Source organism: Oncorhynchus keta, unplaced genomic scaffold (assembly GCF_023373465.1).
Source record: "Oncorhynchus keta strain PuntledgeMale-10-30-2019 unplaced genomic scaffold, Oket_V2 Un_scaffold_5444_pilon_pilon, whole genome shotgun sequence".
In the NCBI taxonomy this organism is placed as follows: domain Eukaryota; kingdom Metazoa; phylum Chordata; class Actinopteri; order Salmoniformes; family Salmonidae; genus Oncorhynchus; species Oncorhynchus keta.
The window spans coordinates 1,285,001-1,305,000 of NW_026290960.1; the positions used below are offsets into that span (position 1 = coordinate 1,285,001).

The 20,000-nt window shown below is 44.1% G+C and overlaps 1 protein-coding gene across 50 annotated transcripts in view; it reads right to left on the bottom strand.

Moving 5' to 3' along the window:
• Positions 1–20,000, bottom strand: part of LOC118378325 (protein unc-13 homolog C-like) — a 290,696-nt gene that overhangs the window by 177,383 nt on the left and 93,313 nt on the right. For all 50 annotated transcript variants that reach the window (XM_052516681.1, XM_052516689.1, XM_052516680.1 and 47 more), the window contains exons 15-16: positions 14,394–14,483; positions 12,933–13,061 (exon numbers count right to left, since the gene is read on the bottom strand). In XM_052516681.1, coding sequence (XP_052372641.1) covers positions 12,933–13,061; positions 14,394–14,483 — 219 coding nt within the window. The remainder of the gene's footprint in view (positions 1–12,932; positions 13,062–14,393; positions 14,484–20,000) is intronic.

A 20,000-nucleotide genomic window follows, 5' to 3' on the forward strand; every position in this document is an offset into this window, starting at 1 on the left:
TCTCTCTCTCTCTCTCTCTCTCTACCTCTCTCTCTCTCTACCTCTGAATACTCAGCTATGAAAAGCCAATGGACATTTTCTCCTGATGTGCTGACCTGTTGCACCCTCAATAACCACTGTGATTATGATCCCAGCACAGCCAGAAGCACCCCCCTAGGTTTCTTCCCAGGTTCTTGCCTTTCTAGACAGTTTTTCTTAGCCATCCTCATTGCGTGCTCCCTAAGATTTTGAGCTGGGTTTCTGTAAAAGCACTTTGTGACAACTGCTGTTGTAAAAAGGGCTTTATAAATCCATTTGATAGATTGATTGATTGATGCATGTGTGTGATTGTGTGATTGTGTGATTGTGTGCCTGTGTGCCTGTGTGCCTGTGTGCCTGTGTGCCTGTGTGCCTGTGTGCCTGTGTGCCTGTGTGCCTGTGTGCCTGTGTGCCTGTGTGCCTGTGTGCCTGTGTGTGCCTGTGTGCCTGTGTGCCTGTGTGCCTGTGTGCCTGTGTGCCTGTGTGCCTGTGTGTGCCTGTGTGTGCCTGTGTGCCTGTGTGCCTGTGTGCCTGTGTGCCTGTGTGCCTGTGTGTGCCTGTGTGCCTGTGTGCCTGTGTGCCTGTGTGCCTGTGTGCCTGTGTGCCTGTGTGCCTGTGTGTGTGTGTGTGCCTGTGTGTGTGTGTTTGGCTGCAGAGAAACACCTTTTCTAGAGCAGCCCTGCTCTTCTTCCACTGATGCCGTCTTCTAAAACACTGATTGAACTGAACTGTCTGTTTCTGCTTAATCACTTGTTATTCAGAGCCCCATCTGTTCAACACAGATAGAGATAGAACAGAACCGCATGGAAAGAGCAGTAGGAGAGTTTTAGCTGTCTGTAGACTAGTGCTGGTTTACACATCTGATTGTCTGTAGACCAGTGCTGGTATATGATCTAATTAAACAATAAGGTCCGGGGGGGGGGGTGTGGCCCGGGGGGGTGTGGTATATTGGCCATATACCACAAACCCAGAGGTGTCTTATTGCTTTATAAACGGGTTACCAACGTAATTACAACAGTAAAAAAAAGGTTTTGTCATACCCATGGTATATGGTCTGATATTTATTACATTTTTTATTTGACCTTTATTTAACTAGGCAAGTCAGTTAAGAACACATTTTTACTTTCAATGACGCCCTAGGAACAGCTTTCAGGTAATCAGCATTCAGGGCTTGAACCACCACTGTAGACTAGTGCTGGTATATCATCTAATAGTCTGCAGACTAGTGCTGCTTTATCATCTAATAGTCTGTAGACCAGTGCAGGTATATCATCTAATAGTCTGTAGACTAGTGCTGGTATTTCATCTAATAGTCTGTAGACCAGTCCTGGTACAGTATATGATCTGATAGTTGTCTGTAGACCAGTCCTGGTACTGTATATGATCTGATAGTTGTCTGTAGACCAGTCCTGGCGCAGTATATGAGTTGATAGTTGTCTGTAGACCAGTCCTGGCGCAGTATATGAGTTGATAGTTGTCTGTAGACCAGTCCTGGCGCAGTATATGAGTTGATAGTTGTCTGTAGACCAGTCCTGGTGCAGTATTTGATCTGATAGTTGTCTGTAGACCAGTCCTGGTACAGTATATGATCTGATAGTTGTCTGTAGACCAGTCCTGGTACAGTATATGATCTGATAGTTGTCTGTAGACCAGTCCTGGTACAGTATATGAGTTGATAGTTGTCTGTAGACCAGTCCTGGCGCAGTATATGAGTTGATAGTTGTCTGTAGACCAGTCCTGGCGCAGTATATGAGTTGATAGTTGTCTGTAGACCAGTCCTGGTGCAGTATTTGATCTGATAGTTGTCTGTAGACCAGTCCTGGTACAGTATATGATCTGATAGTTGTCTGTAGACCAGTCCTGGTACAGTATATGATCTGATAGTTGTCTGTAGACCAGTCCTGGTACAGTATATGAGTTGATAGTTGTCTGTAGACCAGTCCTGGTACAGTATATGATCTGATAGTCTTCTGTAGACCAGTCCTGGTACAGTATATGAGTTGATAGTTGTCTGTAGACCAGTCCTGGTACAGTATATGATCTGATAGTTGTCTGTAGACCAGTCCTGGTACAGTATATGATCTGATAGTCTTCTGTAGACCAGTCCTGGTACAGTATATGAGTTGTCCTGGTATAGTGATGGACTAGTGATAGTTCTCGTACAGGAAGGAGTACAGCAGAGTTGTAGCTCCCTGTAACAGTACTGCTGTAGTATTGGAGCTGATAAATGTTTCTCTGTCGATGGGAGATATGGTTAGAATCAGACTCAACTGTCTGGACATTCTGTTCACACCAACACATTTCCTCTCTTATCTTAATGACTTTACAGATAGATAACCCACTGCTCACAGTGTGTGTTTGTATTGGACGCTCAAGCACAAACACACCCGAGCGTATCTCTGGGCAACATGAAAAGCCATTTTGATTAATATAATAGGGTGTGTTAAAATTAAGCCTGTCCCTGGCAGCTCTGAAATAATATGGCTTCAATTATTCAACAACCTGCAGTGTAGCGTGTAGTGTGTGTGTGTGTGTGTGTGTGTGTGTGTGTGTGTGTGTGTGTGTGTGTGTGTGTGTGTGTGTGTGTGTGTGTGTGTGTGTGTGTGTGTGTGTGTGTGTGTGTGTGTGTGTGTGTGTGTGTTTGCTTGCTTGCTTTTATGTACTCTAGACGTAGCTCATTCTAATATTTCTACTTCTGTACATTATATTTTAGTTATACTGTTTATACACACCGTATACTGGATTCTTGACATAGCTTGTGTGCGTGTTTGTGTATGTCTGTGTGTGTTTGTTCTGTGTGTATTTGGTGTGTGTGTGTGTAATGACTAGGGGGAGAGCTCGATTAAAACCGGTTAAGCGTAAACTCCCTGATTTTGGGGACTTTCGTTATTAGTTAATTGTTTTATCAAGGTAGTGTGCTAATAAATCAGCCTCTGTTAAGCCAATTTAGGACAGTTTTGGCTGATAGCCATGCTTCCCAGCTTAAATTGAGTTTGCCTCACTAGACTCTGGGGTTTCGGATTAGACTCGGGGCACCTGAGTGTCGCAGCGGTCTAAGGCACTGCATCTCAGTGCTAGAGGCATCACTACAGACCCTGGTTTGATCCCGGGCTGTATCACAACTGATTGGGAGTCCCATACTGCGGTGCACAATTGTCCCAGCATCATCCGGGTTAGGGGAGGGTTTGGCTGGGGTAGGCTGTCATTGTGAAGTAAGAGTTTGTTCTTAAGAAGCTTTTCCTTTCACGAGTCTGACGAGAAAGAAATACTGCTCTCCCGGGAACAGGTTCAGATCCCCGTCACTTGCCTGGTTAAATGGGAAGTCCTGCTTACACTTTTATTCGCTGCTCGGACTGACAGTCAATTTCTGCCGGAAGAACACGTCATATGCCGCATAGCGTTGGAAAGCTAAGAACCTTAAAATGGCGCCGAAGAGGATGGCTGATGTTTTTCATGCCTGTAACCAATTGTGCTATTTGTTCATTTTTTTTGCATTGTTTTTAACTTATTTTTTAAACTTATTTTGTACATAATGTTGCTGCTACCATCTCTTATGACCAAAAATAACTTATGGACATTAGAACTGGGATTACTCACCACGAACTGGAAGAAGCTTTTCCTTTCACGAGTCTGACGAGAAAGAAATACTGCTCTCCCGGGAACAGGCCCAGATCCCCGTCATTTGCGTGAAGAAAAGACGGAGGAAAAGAGGCGGCGAGCGAGTAAACTCCCACTGCCATCAATTCTACTTGTTAATATGCCATTGTTGGATAATACAATTTATGTTCTACGATTGCGATTATTCTACCAACGGCACATTAAAAACTGTAATATCTTATGTTTCCCCCGAGTCGTGGCTGAACGACGACACGGATAATTTAGAGCAGGAGGGATTTTCAATGGACCGGCAGAACAGAGAAGCTACGTCTGGTAAGATGAGGGGTGGGGGTGTGTGTATTTTTGTCAATAACAGCTGGTGCTTGATGTCTAATATTAAAGAAGTGTCGAGGTATTGGTCACCTGAGGCAGAGTACCTTATGATAAGCTGTAGACCACACTATCTACCTAGAGAGTTCTCATCTATATTATTCAGAGCCATCTATTTACCACCACAGACCGATGCTGGCACTAAGACCGCACTCAACTAACTCTAAGAAAATGCTCACCCAGAAGCGGCACTCCTAGTGGCCGGGGACTTTAATGCAGGCCAACTTAAATCAGTTTTACCACATTTTTTACCAGCATGTCACATGTGCAACCAGAGGGGAAAAAAACTTGAGTCCACCTTTACTCCACACACAGTGATACATACAAAGCACTCCCCCGCCCTCCATTTGGCAAATCTGACCATAATTCTATCCCCCTGATTACTTCTTACATGCAAAATCTAAAGCAGGAAGTACCAGTGACTCTCTCAATACGGAAGTGGTTAGATGACACGGACGCTACGCGACAGGACTGTTTTGCTAAGCACAGACTGGAGTATTTCCTGGGATTCCTCCAATGGCATTGAGGTGTATACCACCTCAGTCATCGGCTTCATCAAGAAGTGCATCGATGACGTCATCCCCACAGTGACCGTACGTACGTATCCCAACCAAAAGGAACACCTATGTGAGAATACTGTTCATTGACTATAGCTCAGCGTTCAGCACCATAGTGCCCACGAAGCTCATCACTAAGCTAAGGACCCTGGGACTAAACATCTACCTCTGCAACTGGATCCTGGACTTCCTGACAGGCCGCCCCCAGGTGGCGAGGGTAGGCAACAACACATCTGCCACGATGATCCTCAACACTGGGGCCCTCAGGTGTGTGTACTGCGTCTCCTCCTGTACTCCCTGTTCACCCACGACTGCGTGGCCAAACACGGTCTGAAGCTAACTGTTTACCAAGGGGTCTTTGTGTGTCATCCCTGCTGTAGTGTGTGTGTGTGTGTGTGTGTGTGTGTGTGTGTGTGTGTGTGTGTGTGTGTGTGTGTGTGTGTGTGTGTGTGTGTGTGTGTGTGTGTGTGTGTGTGTGTGTGTGTGTGTGTGTGTGTGTGTGTGTGTGCAGAGGGGCTGCAGTGGTCTGTCTTACTGTAGAGATATGAATAATGAAACAGAACTCTATGCAAAATGAAACAGGATCCTCTATGCAAAGTATTCCCAGTGTGTGTGGTCCTGAAAGTGCATGGGTGTTTGTGTACTATATACCGTTGTGTGAAGGGCATTGATGAAGGTTGTGTATTACCAATGCATCTCGCTGCTCATCTATATTCATAATGTCAAGCAACACATTGTTAGAGGTGGTAAAATAGCAGGTATATTGTACATCCATCATAAAGCTGAGGGTTAACCTACCGCCCTCTGAGAATATCTGCCTTTAGCCGTACAGGCTTTCCTTGGTCTGTGGGACAAACCAACCAGAGGCCAACATGTATACTCAATGCTGTAATCCATTCATTTAAGTTCACATTTAAATGAACAGGTCTCTCTGGTAGAATAGATTTCAACTTGGGTCCCTTGTAGCTCAGTTGGTAGAGCATGGTGCTTGCCAGGGTTGTGGGTTCAACTCCCATGGTGGGCTAATATAAAAATGTGTGCACTCCCTACTGTAAGTCACTCTGGATAAGAGTGTCTGTCAAATGACTAATAAAGAAACCTGTGTAAATAAAGGTTAGATATGTGTGTTAAAGCTGAGGTCTGCCCTTACTGAGATCTGCCTTTCATCACACTGCCTTCTTTGGGTTGGCGTCAAACACCAGTAGAGGCCAACATGTTAATCTGAACTTCTCTTAAAAGATCTGCCTTTCATCATACTCTTTGGGATGGAGGATAAACCACCAGCAGAGGTCAACATAGTGAATATAAACAGCTCAGCGTTCAGCACCATATTGCCCACGAAGCTCATCACTAAACTATTTTATGATTATTGTGTCTAGCACCAGTAGTACATCCTTGAAGAAATGCTGAATAAACCAACTAAGTGATATTGGCAAGAGCCGTGTGGGGGTCTTTCTTTTCTTCAAGAACTTCATTGAATTATTCCCAAGCACCTACAACAAGCTGACTCAAAGTGCTTTTCCTATTTTCAATCAGGAAGCCTTGGGTTTCGTGACTGGCTCCGTAACCCCTCTCTTCAATGGAAAGATAGTGTAAAGATACTGAAAAGATACATACTGTCTTTGTGGGACTAACACAGACCAAAATGTATATTCCTAACAAGTGTTATTTAATATATCACTTAAATGTAAGCAAATCTATTAAAGTGGACAGGGGCAAGGACCAGTACACCCCTGACAAAGCACTGAGTCGAAACAGTTTCTATTCGTGATACCTGGCTCTGTAAACTCAATCCATTTGTATCTTCTCTGTGTGTTCCCTCTCCTTTGTGAAGGATTATGGGTCTACATACATTGTTTGAGATTGAAGCCCCTCTCAAACATCTGATCCCTCTACTTTGACTAATTTGATTTTTGGGGACATAGGGTAACTAAATCACCAGCACTATAGTAGCATGCTAATCATACACTCTATATTCACAAGAATCCCTTCCTCTAGGGCGAATCTCAAATCAAATCCTCCCCCCCCTGTAGTGCATAACTTTGACCAGAGCCGTATAGGGCTGCCTGCCACACTATGGTGCACTGCACAGGGCATATGAGGGTGTGGTTTTGTTTCACCAGTGTGTAATCAGTACTGATTCCAGGAGAATTAGCAGTACTGTACCAACCATGATCAGTATTCCAAACTGGGATGACCGTTTTACCAGCAACAAACCAGTTCAAATGGCACCCCATATACTCATATAGTGCAATACTAAAAGAGGTACTGGTACTAAAAGTAGAGCACTATATTAAGGAATAGGGTGCCATTTGGGACACACATTAACTCTCTCAGACGCTGTATCACTCATCTGGATGGCAATCACAGGCCAACAGTTTGTTTACACATCTGGATAAAGAGACAGAGAATCAACACAGTAGGAAACAGTTCAAACACCTAAAGGAGACAATAACAGACATGGGGACTGACATCCCTAATGTCCAATAAGCAAAAACAACCAATTTGTTGACTGGCTCACCGAAACCAGATGGGATTATTTGTTTAGGATTTTACCCTTTTTATCCGATCTTGTCTCATTGCTGCAATTCCCCAATGGACTCGGGAGAGGCGAAGGTCGAGTCATGCGTCCATCCAAACCATGTCCCGCCAATCCACAATAAGCTAAGTAAAGCACCCCCCCAGCCAAGCCTCCCGTAACCCAGACTACACTGGGCCAATTGTGCACCTCCCAATGGGACACCCGGTCATGGCTAGTTGTGACACAGCCTGGGATCAAACCCGGGTCTGTAGTGACACTTCAAGCACTGCACTTCAAGCACTGCAATGCAGTGCCTAAGACCGCTGCACCACTCGGGAGACCTGCTAGATGGGATTCTAACCCTCTGACTACATCACTGATTATATTTAAGTGTATAAATTAAATTAAACTGGAGCCAAGAGGAATTTTAACCAGTAACCCCTTGATTTGGCCTTAGCGCATCCGATCAGCTACACATGTGATAAGACTATCAGTGTGTGTGTAGTATGACTATACATGAGACTCATGGTGTGTTGTAACAGACAGGCAGACAGAGAAACACATCTGATCAGCTACACATGTGATAAGACTATCTGTGTGTGTGTAGTATGACTATACATGAGACTCATGGTGTGTTGTAACAGACAGGCAGACAGAGAAACACATCCGATCAGCTACACATGTGATAAGACTATCTGTGTGTGTGTGTGTGTAGTATGACTATACATGAGGCTCATGGTGTGTTGTAACAGACAGGCAGACAGAGAAACACATCCGATCAGCTACACATGTGATAAGACTATCAGTGTGTGTGTAGTATGACTATACATGAGACTCATGGTGTGTTGTAACAGACAGGCAGACAGAGAAACACATCTGATCAGCTACACATGTGATAAGACTATCAGTGTGTGTGTAGTATGACTATACATGAGACTCATGGTGTGTTGTAACAGACAGGCAGACAGAGAAACACATCCGATCAGCTACACATGTGATAAGACTATCAGTGTGTGTGTGTGGTATGACACTACATGAGACTCAAGGTGCGTTGTAACAGACAGGCAGACAGAGAAACACATCCATGCTAATGTGGTGTCCTCACAGTGCTGAACATACACTTCAGTTCAACAGTTAATAAACCCTAATAATACACACTACACAGCCCGACCTGTACTGCTATCAATTGGCCATAATGTGTGTATATGTATGTGTGTGTGTGTGTGTGTGTGTGTGTGTGTGTGTGTGTGTGTGTGTGTGTGTGTGTGTGTGTGTGTGTGTGTGTGTGTGTGTGTGTGTGTGTGTGTGTGTGTGTGTGTGTGTGTGTGTGTGTGTGTGTGTGTGTGTGTGTGTGTGTGTGTCTGTGTGGTCATGTCTGCCTACAGTGTATCTACAGAGATATGCAGTACTGGGCATCTCTCCTCCTTCCTCCACAGTGACTGAATTCCAATGGAGAGAATTTGGACCTAAATGACTCTCTCTTTCTTCACCTGCTCTGCTTTCTTCCTTCACTGCTCTCTTTTTAAATCCCTCCATCTCTGCCAGGCTTTACGGGAATGTTTAAGCTCTCCCTCCTTCCTCTCCCTGATCCCTCCATGTCTTCTCTCCTTCCCTTCCCCACTCCCCCCTTCCATTTATCTCTCCCTCCCTCCCATGCAGAGTGCTTTGTAGCGTTACATAATCAGCCTCTGGTTGGACGGTGGTATTTCCAGTGAGAGAACGAGGGCAGGCAAGACAACACAATGTTCATCTTTTATGGGGAATATCCACAGTGGCACAAAGGCAGGCTGTAATATTATGATATAGTCATCCACCACCCTGAGGTTAGCTCCAGGAGAGAACATGTGTGTGTGTTGATGTTGTGGTGACTAGTGTGTTGATGAAGAGTGTGTCCTGTCTGTAAGTGCGTGTGTATATGTGTGTGTGTGTGTGTGTGCGTGTGTGTGTGTTGATAGAGTGTGTGTGTGCCTGTGTGTGTGTGTTGATGGAGTAGGTGTCTGGTCTATAAGTGTGTGTGTGTGTGTGTGTGTGTGTGTGTGTGTGTGTGTGTGTGTGTGTGTGTGTGTGTGTGTGTGTGTGTGTGTGTGTGTGTGTGTGTGTGTGTGTGTGTGTGTGTGTGTGTGTGTGTGTGTGTGTTGATAGAGTGTGTGTGTGTGTGTGTGTGTGTGTGTGTGTGTGTGTGTGTGTGTGTGTGTGTGTGTGTGTGTGTGTGTGTGTGTGTGTGTGTGTGTGTGTGTGTGTGTGTGTGTGTGTGTGCCTGTGTGTGTGTGTGTGTTGATGGAGTAGGTGTCTGGTCTATAAGTGTGTGTGTGTTGATGGAGTGTGTGACTCGTTTGTGAGTGTGTTAGACTGAGTTGTAATTAGTGGCTGTATCTATCTCTCTGCTGGGTAATTGCTAAAAAAAACCCTCAGGCTGTTTCTACAAAGGAAGATTATTATTCAACTTCTACAGTTATAAACTCCTTGTTATAGACCAGCAGGACATTACCTCACTGTTGCAGAACGTGCCTTTTACAGAACAGATACATGACTGTTACAGACCTGAAGGACATTATCTCTCTGTTAGACAGAACACACTAACTCCTGTAGTGCACCTTAGGACTGACAGATGGCCGATATAGGAACGATATAAAATGAATATAGGACTGAGTGTACAAAACATTAGGAATACCTGTTCCTTCGATGACATAGACTGACCAGGTGAATCCAGGTGAAAGCTATGATCCCTTATTGATGTCACCTGTTAAATCCACTTTGATCAGTGTAGTTGAAGGGGAGGAGACAGATTAAATTAGGATTTTTAAGCCTTGAGACAATTGAGACATGGATTGTGTCTGTGTGACTGGGCAAGAGAAAATATTTAAGTGCTGCCCTATTGTGTGTCCCATAGGGCAGCACACAATTGGCCCAGCGTCATCCGGGTTTGGCCAGGGTAGGCCATCATTGTAAATAAAATGTATTAAAAATACATTGAATGGTAGTAGGTGCCAGGAGCAGAGGTTTGTGTCAAGAACTGCAATGCTGCTGGTTTTTTTTCATGCTCAACAGTTTCCCGTGTGTATCAAGAATGGTCCACCACCCATCCAGCCAACTTGACACGACTGTGGGAAGCATTAGATTCAACATAGTCCAGCACCACTGTGGAACACTTTCGACACTTTGTAGAGTCCATGCACCAAAGAATTGAGGCTGTTCTGAGGGCAAAAGGGGGTGGTGCAATGCAAAACTAAGAAGGTGTTCCTAATGCTTTGTACACTCAGCATATATAGCACTGATATAGGATTTAACATAGTACTGATATATGATTTAACATAGGACTGATATAGGTTTTAATATAGGTCTGATAAAGGGTTTAATATAGGGGTGATAAAGCATTTAATATAGGGTGATATAGGAGTGATATAGAATTTAATATGGAAGTGAAATAGGATGTAATATAGGAGTGATAAAGACTTCAATATACAGTGGGGAGAACAAAGTATTTGATACACTGCCGATTTTGCAGGTTTTCCTACTTACAAAGCATGTACAGGTCTGTAATTTTTATCATAGGTACACTTCAACTGTGAGAGACGGAATCTAAAGAAAAATCCAGAAAATCACATTGTATGATTTTTAAGTAATTAATTTGCATTTTATTCATCTGTAACAAACAATAGTATGCAAGTATAAACACCAAGGGACCATGCAGCCGTCATACCGCTCAGGAAGGAGGCATGTTCTGTCTCTTAGAGATGAACGTACTTTTGTATGAAAAGTGCGAATCAATCCAAGAACAACAGAGGACCTTGTGAAGATGCTGGAGGAAACAGGTAGAAAAGTATCTATGTCCACAGTAAAACGAGTCCGATATCGACATAACCTGAAAGGCCGCTCAGCAAGGAAGAAGCCACTGCTAAAAAAAAAACGCCATAAAAGACACTACGGTTTGAAACTGCACATGGGGACAAAGATCGTACTTTTTGGTCGAATGTCCCCTGGTCTGATGAAACAAAAATAGAACTTTGGCCATTAATGACCATTGTTATGTTTGGAGGAAAAAGGGGGATGCTTGCAAGCCGAAGAACACCATCCAAACCTCGAAGCACGGGGGTGGCAGCATCATGTTGTGGGTTTGCTTTGCTGCAGGAGGGACTGGTGTACTTCACAAAATAGATGGCATCATGAGGAAGTAAAATTATGTGGATATATTGAAGCAACATCTCAAGACATCAGTTAAAGCTTCGTCGCAAATGGGTCTTCCAAATGGACAATGACCCCAAACATACTTCCAAAGTTGGCTTCAGGACAACAAGGTCAAGGTAATGGAGTGGCCAGCACAAAGCCCTGACCTCAATCCCATAGAAAATTTGTTTCCCGTGACCAGGTACACTTCAACTGTGAGAGACGGAATCTAAAATAAATCCAGAAAATCACATTGTATGATTTTTAAGTAATTAATTAGCATTTTATTGCATGACATAAGTATTTGATACATCAGAAAAGCAGAACTTAATATTTGGTACAGAATCCTTTGTTTGCAATTACAGAGATCATACGTTTCCTGTAGTTCTTGACCAGGTTTGCACACACTGCAGCAGGGATTTTGGCCCACTCCTCCATACAGACCTTCTCGAGATCCTTCAGGTTTCGGGGCTGTCGCTGGGCAATACGGACTTTCAGCTCCCTCCAAAGATTTTCTTTTGGGTTCAGGTCTGGAGACTGGCGAGGCCACTCCAGGACCTTGAGATGCTTCTTACGGAGTCACTCCTTAGTTGCCCTGGCTGTGTGTTTTGGGTAGTTGTCATGCTGGAAGACCCAGCCATGACCTATCTTCAATGCTCTTACTGAGGGAAGGAGGTTGTTGGCCAAGATCTCGCGATACATGGCCCCATCCATCCTCCCCTTAATACGGTGCAGAAAAGCATCCCCAAAGAATGATGTTTCCACCTCCATGCTTCACGGTTGGGATAGTGTTCTTGGGGTTGTACTCAGTCCTTCTGTAGCACAGTTGGTAGAGCATGGCGCTTGTAACGCCAGGGTAGTGGGTTCGATTCCCGGGACCACCCATACGTAGAATGTATGCACACATGACTGTAAGTCGCTTTGGATAAAAGCGTCTGCTAAATGGCATATATTATATTATTATTATTATTACTCATCCTTCTTCCTCCAAACACGGCGAGTGGAGTTTAGACCAAAAAGCTCTATTTTTGTCTCATCAGACCACATTACCTTCTCCCATTCCTCCTCTTGATCATCCAGATGGTCATTGGCAAACTTCAGACGGGCCTGGACATGTGCTGGCTTGAGCAGGGGGACCTTGCGTGCGCTAAAGGATTTTAATCCATGACGGCATAGTGTGTTACTAATGGTTTTCTTTGAGACTGTGGTCCCAGCTCTCTTCAGGTCATTGACCAGGTCCTGCCGTGTTGATGATCAAATACTTATGTCATGCGATAAAATGCAAATGAATTACTTAAAAATCATACAATGAGATTTTATGGATTTCTGTTTTAGATTCTGTCTCTCACAGGTGAAGTGTACCTATGATTAAAAAAAAATACAGACCTCTACATGCTTTGTAAGTAGGAAAACCTGCAAAATCGGCAGTGTATCAAATACTTGTTCTCCCCACTGTAGGTCTGATATAGGGTTTAATATAGCACTTATGTAGGGTTTAATATAGGAGTGATAAAGGGTTTAATATAGGGTGATATAGTGATTAACATAGGGGTGATATAGGATTTAATATAGGACTGATGTAGGGTTTAATATAGGGTGATATAGGGATTAAAATAGGCGTGGTAAAGGGTTTAATATAGGGCTGATATAGGGTTTAATATAGGGTGATATAGTGTCTGTCTTACCTGGTCGAGTAGCTGATTGTAGAGTTCATGACAGTTGTCAAAGATGTATTTGTATGTTGAGTCTAGACAGGCTCTGACACAGTCCTTCACCACCATACTGGCTCTGGGAGGACTCTGTAGCTCCTGTACCTGTAATACAGATGGGAACAAAGTCAACACACACACACACACACACACACACACACACACACACACACACACACACACACACACACACACACACACACACACACACACACACACACACACACACACACACACACACACACACACACACACACAGCACACATACACACACACACACACACACACACACACACACACACACACACACACACACACACACTCAGCTACACATACTCACACACACACACAGCTACACACACACACACACACACACACACACACACACACACACACACACACACACACACACACACACACACACACACACACACACACACACACACACACACACACACACACACACACACACACACACACACACACACACTCAGCTACACACACACACACACACACACACACACACACACACACACACACACACACTCAGCTACACATACTCACACACACACACAGCTACACACACACACACACACACACACACACACACACACACACACACACACACACACACACACACACACACACACACACACACACACACACACACACACACACACACACACACACACACACACACACACTTTAAAGTTGTACCTTTAGAATGTTGAATAATAGGATTCTTTGAAACCTACTGTATACTGTCTGTGTGTTCAGGAGAACTTGTGTGCGTGTGTGTGTGATTCAGAGGGGTTGGGTTACACACTTCGGTTGAACACACTTCGGCTGAATGCATTCAGTTGTGCAATTGACTAGGTATCCCCTTTCCCTTTCCCTTAATGTGCAGGGTGGCTGGAAGTGGGAGTGAAAGCGTCTGTAACATAAAGTGACAATTCTCATTCCTCCCCCCACGTCATCTCCCCTTCAGCTGCCATCTTAGTTACGCCTGGCCGCTCCATTCTGTGTACATCCGCCCCACACCACAACACAGCCTTCCTGAGTGGGAGTGGGAGTCCACCGGTGTCTTTGTGTGTGTTTGTGTGCGTGTCGACCGGTTTTGTGTGTGTGTGTGTGTGTGTGTGTGGGTGCATGCGTGTGTTTGTGCCTGTGTGCATGAAGCACAGCAATGGGCTGTTTTTAAACCTAGATAAATCAGCGTGCAGGCTGGGAACTGGGGGAGAGGATTACAGGGCGGGGATTGCACTGGGAGAGAGGGTGGTTAAAATGCTTCTCACACACACACACACACACACACACACACACACACACACACACACACACACACACACACACACACACACACACACACACACACACACACACACACACACACACACACACACACACACACATACACACACACACACACACACACACCTTCATCCTGAAGAAGGTGATGCTGGTGAGAAGGTCCACAGTAGACTTCAGGTCCTGGAGACGCTCTGGGTTACCAGCTGGGAAATTATCCTGCAGGAGAAAATAATGAGGAGATTGGTTCTCTCTCTAGCGCTCCCTTCTCATTCTCCATCTCTCTACAGTTAAGCCTCTATTCAATCTGTATCACTGAAGTTACAGTTTTTTACAATCACTTTGGCACTAATTTCAGAACCTTGTGGTCATTTTTCAAAACTCAAAACGGTCATAGGTAAGGCCATCAGGTCTACAGACCTGATTTAGCTCATCAAGGAAGGTTACATTCGAACACTGAATCATGTAGCTGCCTGCAACTCAATATATAGAGTATATAGAGTAGAGAGCTTCAGATGTTGTTCGACCAAACATTAGAACAGGCAAGATTAGTTTTTTATTTTTATTTTACCTTTATTTAACCAGGCAAGTCAGTTAAGAACAAATTCTTATTTTCAATGATGGCCTAGGAACAGTGGGTTAACTGCCTGTTCAGGGGCAGAATGACAGATTTGTACCTTGTCAGCTCGAGGGTTTAAACTTGCAACATTCAGGTTACTAGTCCAACGCTCTAACCACTAGGCTACCCTAAGCAACTTTGACTGTGGTATGACTGTTTATGCCACACATGGTGATTCCAGCATCTCAGAAACAGCTGTCCTCCTGGGATTTTTATGTACTGCAGTCTCTAGAGTTTACAGAGAATGGTGTGATAAACAAAACACATTCAGTGAGCGACATTTCTGTGGGCAAAAACACCTTGTTAATGAGAGAGATCAGAGGAGAATGTCCAGACTCATTCACGCCAACAGAAAGGCAACAAACGCTCAAATAACAGCTGTTTAAAACAGTGGTGTGCAGAAGGGCATCTCTTAACATACAACACCGTGAATAATTCAGGCTGTTGTGGAGGCAAAAGGGGGTCCTACCCAGTACTAGAAAGGTGTACCTAATAAAGTGTCCGAGTGTACAGTAATGTCAAATCTGAAAACATGATCTGGAAAAGTGGTACATGGGACCATAGAAACAGTGTCTGATAAAGAATGATGATGAAATATTACATCCATAGATAATGTAGTCCAATTGGTTCATGTTCCCCGGTAATTGGTGTCAATGGATCTCGTTATCCTGAAACCTTCATGATCTAAACATGGAATATTGTTTGTCAGTTTCCATAAAACTATGCATTAAGAGTAATGCAACAGTTACTTATCATTTTGAGCAGTTGTATCAATTGATAGTTAGATCATTGTAATGAAATGAATAGACAGTCATCTCAGATGTAATGTGTGAATTGCATTTTGAAATGGTAATACTTTGATGTTAAGTTGTGTCATTTTGAACAGGTGATTTTAGTTTTGTGAGTTTTGTGTCTAGAGTTTTGAAAAATGACATCAAGGTTCCGAAATTAGTGCCAAAGTGATTGTAAAAAACTAAGTGTTATAGCATGATTGAAATTGGAAGGCAATGCTCTCGCGTTAACAGAGACTGTATTAAACGCTGCATATGTCGGCTCAATGGGGAATCACCTTTACATTTCTATCACGCATCCTGGAACGCTTCGTCCATACAGACTGAATAGAGCTCTTCATTTGTCATGCGCTTTTCATCTAAAAACAATCCCAAAGGGCTACAGTGTGTGTATTAGGATAATGAAACGAGGGTCATAGACAACAAGAAATAGGTCTAAAAATCAGTTATTAACTAACTAACTCACACTACCCAACAGATTCCCAAAGGGAAACAGCAGCCAGTGGCAGTCTATTCCCCTCCTGGAAACATACTGCATTATAACTAGGTAGTGTACGGCCCTCAAGGTGGGATCAGGTGCTGCAGGCCACTCGTCTCACAACGCTGTATCCCACGCAGGCTCATAATTCATTCACACATTGATATTGATGATGGGACACATCTAGCCATCATCACTAAACGAGTTTGATGTCTGGTCTTTTAGTGTTAAAGGCCCATGGCCCTGTGTGATGGAAACCTCCCATTTATGCTCAGAGCAGCGTGACAGGAGAGCTTTCAACACACACGTGCACCCTGATAGGCTGAGAAAAGGTGCTTGGTGAACTATACATTACTGCCCCCCACCCTCCCTTCTCTTTACCACAGACTGGCACGCACACACACACACACACACACACACACACACACACACACACACACACACACACACACACACACACACACACACACACACACACACACACACACACACACACACACACACACACACACACACACACACATACACACACTTTAAAGTAACTTTGAGACCAAACCTAATGAACTCTAACCCTACCCATTGGACCAATAACTGAGATTGTTACTCAGTGTTTGACAGAGTCTAAAACGGGCCTGATAACTGTGTGCTCTGATCTGATGAGGAACTGTTCTGATTTTTGTCTGCTCGGGGCTCAATGGGTTTTGCTGTACTGCCAGTGAGGGTTTAGAGTAGGCTGGTGAGGATTTTTGTCTTCTGATTTTTGTCTGCAGTGAGGGGGGCTCAATGGGTTTTGCTGTACTGCCAGTGAGGGTTTAGTGTAGGCTGGTGAGGAACTGTTCTGATTTTTGTCTGCTCGGGGCTCAATGGATTTTGCTGTACTGCCAGTGAGTGTTTAGAGTAGGCTGGTGAGGAACTGTTCTGATTTTTGTCTGCTCGGGGCTCAATGGGTTTTGCTGTACTGCCAGTGAGGGTTTAGAGTAGGCTGGTGAGGAACTGTTCTGATTTTTGTCTGCTCGGGGCTCAATGGGTTTTGCTGTACTGCCAGTGAGGGTTTAGTGTAGGCTGGTGAGGAAATGTCAGTGGATTCTTTACTGAGTCCGTTACTTAAAGTCAACATGAACTCTAAATGAACAGAAGGGTCACATCCCAAAAAGCACCCTATTCCCTATTGGGTGCACTACTTTAGACCAGGACCCATAAGGCTCTCATCAAAAGTAGTGCACTACATTGGGAATATGGTGCAATTTGGGACGCACACAAACTCTCTGTCAATCACAAAAGTAACCCAGTATGATCATGGACTCAAAGACCATGTATGAAAGCATCAATTCCGCTCAGTCGAGAATCACCGAAAAAACTCATTCACTAAACCATCATTCAACTGTGTATTGTGTTTGCAGCTTTATTGTCCTTACTAAGAACAACATCTTACATATCCACCCTAAACTAATATAAAATATCCATACTCTAAAAAGACATCCCGTATACAGTACCTCAACATCTACCCTAAACAGACATCTTATATACCTCAACGTCTACCATGAAACAACATCCTACCTAAACAGACATCCTATATCCCTCAGTATCTACCATAAACCATCAGCATAGAAACCTAAACAGATACCCTATATCCCTCAGTATCTACCATAAACCATCAGCATAGAAACCTAAACAGACATCCTATATCCCTCAGTATCTACCATAAACCGTCACCATAGAAACCTAAACAGACATCCTATATCCCTCAGTATCTACCATAAACCGTCACCATAGAAACCTAAACAGACATCCTATATCCCTCAGTATCTACCATAAACCTTCAGCATAGAAACCTAAACAGACATCCTATATCCCTCAGTATCTACCATAAACCATCAGCATAGAAACCTAAACAGACATCCTATATCCCTCAGTATCTACCATAAACCGTCACCATAGAAACCTAAACAGACATCCTATATCCCTCAGTATCTACCATAAACCATCACCATAGAAACCTAAACAGACATCCTATATCCCTCAGTATCTACCATAAACCGTCACCATAGAAACCTAAACAGACATCCTATATCCCTCAGTATCTACCATAAACCATCAGCATAGAAACCTAAACAGACATCCTATATCCCTCAGTATCTACCATAAACCGTCACCATAGAAACCTAAACAGACATCCTATATCCCTCAGTATCTACCATAAACCATCACCATAGAAACGTAAATGAGCATTCCAGATCCCTCAGCCTCTACCATGTGTCACGTTGGTATGAAGATAGGGTTTTTTATTTTACCCAAATTACGGTGTGCCGCGAAGACCAAACAAACACTATACAAAAACACAGGGTTGAAACCCAAAAGAAAAGAGCGAGGAGTACCTCAAATAAATAACACACGAGACCCGTAATCATCTGCGCAATCCACAATGGCACGAAAGCCAAAACACACAGCACAGGTACTCACACGCACCAACGGACATAGTAACAATAATGGACAGCCCAATGGAAATCAAAGGGCACACTTATACAATTACTAATCAGTGGGAATAGGGAACAGGTGTCCGTAATGAAGGTTCCAGAGGGATCCGTGACAGTCCCCCGATGCACTAGCAGCGCAACGACTCCGGGCCTCAAGGAAGATCCCAGGAACGCAGTGCGGGTTAATCAGGACCCGATGCAGCTGCCGAAGTTGGACCCGGAAATTGTGGCGGCGTCAGACGGCCCAGTTGCAGCGGCGGCGGATGGCCCAGTCGCAGCGTCATAGGACGGGCCACTCCTGCTGTCTCCCTTAATGGTCCATTATTCTGTCACGTTGGTATGAAGAGCTTCGAGACAGACGCAGGAATGCATAATAGGTTTTTTTGTTGTACACAAATTACGGCGTGTAAAGGCACAGGGGCGAAGACCAAATCAAAATCCCTCAGTTCACCCTAAATATACATATGCCTGAACGTCTACTCAAAATACACAACCTATATCCCTCATTGTCTACTTCAACATGTAGCCTAAATAGACATCCTGGAAGTAGTGAATGGTAATGTATCACCATTACATGTATTTCATTCCAGCCATTCCAATGAGCCCCTCCTCCGACTTAAAGTGTCCACTGTCTGAAACAACACTCTGTTTCCCTGAGCACCTGCTGTGAATCACTGACAGCAGAGCCGACAGGGGACATCACAGAGGGACAAATCAGCTGTTACACTGTGTCGCTGCATATTCTGACTCCCCTGACGAATAGGTTTAAAAAGAGTGGGCGATACTCTCTCTTCAGAGAAAAGCAAACTCAATCTGCTTCAGAATATCATTACGGAGAAATCCATACGCCGAGCGAGCGGAGAGACTGACTGGCCTGATCTGAATCTCATTACTGTACGACGACAAGGGGTGTGTGTGTGTGTGTGTCTGTGAATTGATGTGGGAGCGGCAGCAGTCAGAAACAATGTGACATTTCCTGACTGCTTTCAATCAGTGTGAATAACAGACACCAGCAATCTGAAAAGACAAGCACAGTGAAAAACCTGCCCCGCTCTCTGTCTTTACCTCTATAATCACACAGTGAAAACCTGCCCCGCTCTCTGTCTTTACCTCTATTATCACACAGTGAAAACCTGCCCCGCTCTCTGTCTTTACCTCTATAATCACACAAGTGAAAACCTGCCCCGCTCTCTGTCTTTACCTCTATTATCACACAGTGAAAAACCTGCCCCGCTCTCTGTCTTTACCTCTATTATCACACAGTGAAAAACCTGCCCCGATCTCTGTCTTTACCTATTATCACACAGTGAAAACCTGCCCCGCTCTCTGTCTTTACTTCTATTATCACACAGTGAAAACCTGCCCCACTCTCTG